Below are 6,618 nucleotides of genomic sequence, written 5' to 3' on the forward strand. Positions count from 1 at the left end.
TTTTAGTAAACTTGAATCTTTCCCTTTACCTTAATGTGACATTATATCTATGATGGGGGAGAGGGATGGGGTGGGAAGGGGGGTGACCGCATCTGGAGGATTTGTCTTACGCACTTTTCATTTTACGATTACAAAGCATAGCCCCAGTGATACTGGGTACCCAATATGCTGGGAAAACGATACAGGTCAATATACAAAACAGGCTCAAAAAAAGGTAAAGTGTTTCTAAACATTAAAACAACAGACAATTTCACTACTCGGGATGAAGAGTGGGGGAAGGGGCCACTAAATAAATGTCGCACAAATAATCTAATGGGATGACAATTAAGAATTTCAGATATGACTGTTCCTATACGGAGAGAAGTCCACAGCAAACTTTATATGACAGAGTTTTATTATTAGACTCTGATTCAAAGTTTTATAATTTGTCTGAAAGAAATTATTCATAAAGTAGTTTGGATTCACAGGCTATAAGATGATAAGAAAGACGAAGGAACTTCCTGGAAATATGAACAATTTGATTAGGAGTTACATAGTCTTTTCAAGAAAATGTAACTACAAGGAAAGTAAGGGAAGGAGGGAGATTTATTATGCAGCACTGAATACACAGGTGACTGATAAAAGTTAAGTGAATGGTGGGTTAGATGTAATGAAGATATCAGATCTCAGTATGTACGGAAAGTATCCAAGTAGGAGAGAGAGGGGAATAAGTATCCTAGTTGTATAGGTAAGAATGTTCATAGTGACCATTAAACAAGTGGCATATATTCGCAAGGCAAGGCTTGATTGATATATGAATATGTATTCCTACTTGAGTCATGAGACACACAAAGAAAGATATGACAGGAATGAAATATATCGCCTACCAATCCGTATCATGAGATAAACAGAATACATGAAAACACAAGAAATACTTTGAGGTATATAAAGAGGATACACAAGAAAATATGAATATGTCTATAGATTTTAAAGATATGAAAAATATATATATATACATAAATATATATATAAAAGAGAAACCAACAGAGATGGCGCTGGCGTCCAGATTAGAAGCACTCGAGGACGACGAGGTATGCAGAGGAGGAGAGTCACGGAGATGGTGAGACTCGCCGAGACCAGAGGACATGGCGTTATCCCCGCTACCAGTGTGAGAGTAGGAAGGAGCAGAGGAGGAGGAGGAGGAGGCGGAGGAGGAGGAAGTATTGAGGACCGCGTGGACAGCAGCTAGAGCTGCCTGAACAGCCATAGCCTATTGGGAATATATAAACATATATATGTATGTATATGGATACATTGGTTGTTGTTTTTTTGAAAACAAAGATTTGGAATGAGAGCCAAACGTCGGAGGAGGTTTTGAGGGAGGGGGGTGATGGTGACAGGAATGGGACAAAAAACAGACGATGGAGGGGGGCAGTTTAGAGAGTGACCGATGATGAAAGTAGGTGAAAGAGATGACAAGGAGGGGCCATAAGAAATTTCATCGGGGGTGGGGGGGAGATGATTGGTAGACGAAATGGCGATAGATGTGGGGGTGATGAACGGCAAAAATATGAGTGGGAACAGGAAGTGGGTTGACAGGAGGATGTTGTGGTGGTATGGGCGTATCGGTTGTGGTGATATGGGTGTATCGGTTGTGGTGGTATGGGCGTATCGGTTGTGGTGGTATGGGCGTATCGGTTGTGGTGGTATGGGCGTATCGGTTGTGGTGGTATGGGCATATCGGTTGTGGTGGTGTGGGCGTATCAGTTGTGGTGGTATGGGCGTATCGGTTGTGGTGGTATGGGTGTATCGGTTGTGGTGATGTGGGTGTATCGGTTGTGGTGGTATGGGTGCATAGGTTGTGGTGGTGTAAGTATATCAATTATTGTGTCACAATGTATAAGTGTATCGGTTGTGGCGGTGTAGGTGTATTGGTTGTGGCAGTGATGGTAAAGTTGATTAACGTGGTGTGACAGCGTTTGAAGAGGGTTGACGCATGCAAAACGGGTAGAGTTGATGCAACAGAGTCAATGAAACATGGAAGAAGGATGGGGTGAATACAGAGAGGTTATTCATGAGACGTCAGACAATTAGTTAGTACCAGCATGGTTCACATGAGTGCCACGAACAGAGCAGAGGGCAAGCAGAAAAGGACAACAGTCAAAATTGTTACATGAAGACAAACATCCATGTTAAACCATACAGATAAATGAATGTGCACGAAACCGATGCGGGTGAACATGGTAGTACCAGTTGCACAGGTCCAGCAAAGAAAGAAAGAAAAAAAGAGGTGATTTTAAAAAGGGGATGGGGGTCGGGGGATTCAAGGAGTGGTACATAAGTGTGTGGCCATTGTGTGCATTGAGAGCGTACCCAGCACAAAATAAATAGACGTTTGTGTGGATTTCCCAGACAATTGTCAATATTATGCAGGGGCCATGGTGGCACAATAGAGCAGGTCATGTGAGAGCGGGGTGGCGAAGGCAGCGAGACGAGAAAAGAGAGAGCAGGAGAGACGGAGAAAGCGACAGGAATTGAGAAAGAGCATGCCGAAGAGAGAAGTGGGTTCAGCACGCATACACATGCGTAACAAACCGGGATATCGCAGGAACCACATGCCATCACAATAGGACACACACAAAAAAAGAAGATATTGAGGGGAGGGGATTCCAATGAAGTACATTTTTAACAAAGAAAGAACAAGAAACAAAATGAATCAAAACGTTCAAGCGAAAGCAAAGGTTGGTGAGGTTATAACGGAGCAGAGGATGATAAAATGAAATATTATACGCAACATTAGTGTTCAACCGAACAATACCAAGGCATTACAGTGTACGTTGTGTTGAGTTTTTGAGCATGTGTGTGTGTGCACGGATGAAAAGGTTTGGGCACAGGTTCCAGATTGCGTGGGTGGCAAACGGCGTGGGAAAAAAAAGCATAATGATAGCAATTTCATTCGAAGGGGATTGAAATATACACAGGTGTAGCGGGGGCATGATTTGATTCACCGATTTGAATCGACGTGAGATGTGAGACCATGCGTGCAAACGGGGATTCCGCACAATACGCACATTGGAATACGCCACGAAGAACAGCACAAGGAGTTAATGAATCGTTGAATTAATGAGGAGCGGTGAAGGAAACGTCATGTAGTTACAGCGTGGTTAAGATGAAAGTAGAATAAAAGGACAGGTTGACACATTGAATGAGGATGAAAGGGAGAGGTACGGGAGAGAAAGGGAAAAGAGAGAGAGAATAGTAAGAAAAATAATGAACAGGTCAAGGCAGGTAACATAAAATGAAAATAGCACAAAGCAAACAAACAGACATATTTAACACAACAGATTTTTAGGGACATAAGCGTAAACATCCATTTTCAGTCAGGAGGAAAATTGCAAGAGAGAAGGTCGGAAGGGGAAGTGTGAAAGAAAAAAATAAAAGGTGAGAGGGAAACGGAAAGAAAGATAAGAGATAGAAAATAAAAGAAAGACAGGCAGGCAGAGAGAGAGAGAGAACGAGGAGAAAAGAGACAAGAGAGAAATATTAAGTTACAGGTCATGTCAATGAAAAAATAAATTTGTATTTCTTGTGCAGAACAGACACATAAATTAAAGTGTGAAAGATAGTAACAGCCAAAATGTTAAGGGTTACGGCCATTTACAGAGGAAACCCCCAGTTCAGTTCACAGGCAACCGTTCGCTCATTCGAAGTCAAAAGAAACTTAGTTACTCGTATGGACAGTTCTCTGGATTATTCAGAGAATAAAGGAGTATGTTGGAATCGATTTTCAAATGCACAAAGTAGAAGAGATCCAAAGAGGAGAGGAGACAACATATCTGCATGTGAAGGAATCATACAGAGTGTCTACATGAAAGCAAGAAAGGAAGAAGTAAAAGGAGAAAAGACATGCTGAATGGAGAAGATTAAAGTTCTCGTCTGCTTGCAACAATGGAAGCAGCTTGTCTCGAAAGATGTACATGGTTATTTCTAGCTCTTTGCATAACCACATGTAGGGCTGTAGTGTCTGCCTCAACTCTGAGTCTATAGACAAAACAGAATAGAATTGTTTTTCTTCTCCTTCTTGTTCTGCTTCTACTTCTTCGTCTTCTTTCTTTTCTTCCTCTCTCTCTCTCTTTTTTTTTTTAAGACAAGTATACCTGGAGACCTCCAAACGGTTTCATCCCTCTTGTTCAAACGTCCTTCCCGGGAATTTGCGCATTCCCCACAAGGTGATTGGGCCATTTGGCAAACTCCGTCACCCCCCCCCCCCCCTTGTTTGGAGAGCCTCTTCAAACCCTTGTTAAGCTTCACATTCAAAATTTCAATCATAATCCACCGAGACACTCTTACACAATACCCAGCAGGGCCACCATCCCCCCCCCCCCCAAAAAAAAAGTTTTGTGATGGTGAAATGTTAGCTTTGCCACAACATGTCCCGTTCGTGGAAGTGACCAAAAACCGCTATCTAGGATTTTAAGTGATCATACATTCCGTCACAAAAGCTATTTTGTATAAATCCTGGAAACCTCTCTCCTACAGCTGTACCTCAAAAAAAACCAAAACAAAACAAACAAGGTTAGGGAAAGGATTTTGCTCTCATCTATGAATGTGTTGTTGCTTCTTCATTTTTGCAGAAATAGATAATGTATCTAAATCTACAGGACACATTGGGTCTCTCCCTCTATTGAAATCAGCAGAAAAAGCTCTTTACAAAACGTGATTCATTCCGGAACACTACTCTTACGCTCGCTCTACTTAAAGGCTTACGGAGAGTGACATTAACACTGAAGATTGGTATATTTCTTTTGCCTTTCTCGTACAATCCACAGAGTCAGTATGACTTGTGATCTCCAAAATGCAGACTTTCATTTCAAAATCATAACTTGGGTGGGGGGCATCTAAGAAATTATGAAAACCTATCTTCCTCTGGGCATAATACCACCAGAGTATACAAGGACCATCTCTCTATATCATCATCCATGCTCTATACAAATCAGAACAATTGGAAGAATTATATAACATGCCATTGTAGAAAGGTACAACCATACAGGGTTGATTTGAATGTGTTTTCTTCTCTGCGGATGAAGCACATCAAAAGGATACTACCACCAGCCCCATTACTCAAGAGGCAAAATGGAGAGGACTATGTTTGTATGTATTCATGAGACCACTCTCAATGAATGACACTACACATACCTACCAACCTACTTTTAACTCGGAATGTCTACCACAAGTTAAAATAAGAGCCAAAAACACCTCTGTAACTACAAGCTGCTTGAAACCCATTATTACATGTGTACTACCTTTTTATCCCGTTAGAGAATCAATATAAATTTTGCACTAGATGGAAAACTGTTTTAGGAGCTACACGTATATCAGTTTTACAATGACATAGAAATGAGATTTCACAAAACCACCTCAGGTCGGAAAACTGAATTACATTTTGTGTCAAGACCAAAGAAGATTTTTCATGTTCTTTCGATGCATCATTCAATGCACCATAAACTTTAAAACCAACTTTGCCTTGTTTTGCCTAATTTTCTCCTAGTATCTAAGTGACAAAAATGCTTAGCTTGAATTGTTAGGCTTTATCCCTGGGGTATTCTCTGCACATTAAACTCTACAAACACACAACCCTCTTTCGTAGAAACCCTTCGGTGTATCACATTCTCTTTGTCTCTGTGCATTACAATGCATAAAGTCAACTACAAAAGGCATTTCAATCCGGTTTGCCTTGTCTTCTATACAATTAAATCCAGAGTGCATGACTTTGCATGAGTGAATTATGGTACATGCCAGCTCATTGTTCTTTTTTTTTTTAACTGATCTCACACGTACTTGCTATAATGATTGCTGTTTTTTTTTTTTTTTTACACAGCCTCCTTTTGCTGTTTCCCTTTCCTCTGTTCTTCAAATGAAGACACCAGTTTAGTCTTTCCACTCCTCTTGATACTATTCAATCTTTAAAATGGGAGGGGCTAAGATTCATCTGGGAGCCAGAGAGGCAGTGGGGGAGAGGGGAAAGGGAATGGGGAGTTGGGAGTGGGGAGGGGGGTGGCGCACCTGTTGCGTGTGGGCAAAGTCGGTCTTGAGCTCCTTGTGGTTGGAGAACTGGCAGTAGATCTGTCTGCTCGCACCTGACTGGGCATGTGTGTGTAGTGTTGATGAGAGTCTGTGCCGTCGCCTCATCTGCCATCTCCACGAATGCCTGCATGAGGAGGAGGAGGAGGAGGAGGAGGAGGAGGAGAGGAGGAGAGGAGGAGGAGAGGGAGAGGAGGGAAGAAGAAGAGGAGGAGGAGGAGGAGGAGGAGGAGGAAGAGGAGGAGGAGGAGGAGGGAGAGGAGGAGGATGAGGAGGAGGAGGAGGAGGAGGAGAGGAGGAAGAAGAGGAAAAGATGGAGGAGGAGGAGAAGGAGGAGGAGGAAGAAGAAGAAAAGATGGAGGAGGAGAAGGAGGAGGAGGAGAAAAGATGGAGGAGGAGGGGAAGAAATAGAATGAGGTCAATATCATAACTAGGCTTCATCATTTGAATGAGTAAAAAAAAACATAACGAAAAAAAACCCCAGATAACCATCATTCATCATTATCATTCAAAAAGTGCATTTTTCCACCTGTAGGGCTGGAGAGTCTATTTCCTTTA

General features: G+C 42.0%; 1 protein-coding gene across 1 annotated transcript in view; it reads right to left on the reverse strand.

Moving 5' to 3' along the window:
- LOC139714267 (polypyrimidine tract-binding protein 1-like) overlaps nucleotides 1-6,187 on the reverse strand; it is a gene marked incomplete at its 5' end in the record, with an annotated part of 43,576 nt that extends 37,389 nt beyond the window's left edge. Inside the window, 4 exon segments of the mRNA XM_071625982.1 lie at nucleotides 1,025-1,249; nucleotides 6,043-6,113; nucleotides 6,116-6,142; nucleotides 6,145-6,187. Of these exon segments, the coding sequence (XP_071482083.1) occupies nucleotides 1,025-1,249; nucleotides 6,043-6,113; nucleotides 6,116-6,142; nucleotides 6,145-6,187 (366 nt within the window).
- Between the last annotated feature and the right edge of the window lie 431 nt (nucleotides 6,188-6,618).

The sequence above is a fragment of the Diadema antillarum genome, unplaced genomic scaffold (genome assembly GCF_040938485.1).
Source record: "Diadema antillarum isolate AM-2024a unplaced genomic scaffold, OU_Dant_1.0 seq00002212_RagTag, whole genome shotgun sequence".
Lineage (NCBI taxonomy): Eukaryota > Metazoa > Echinodermata > Echinoidea > Diadematoida > Diadematidae > Diadema > Diadema antillarum.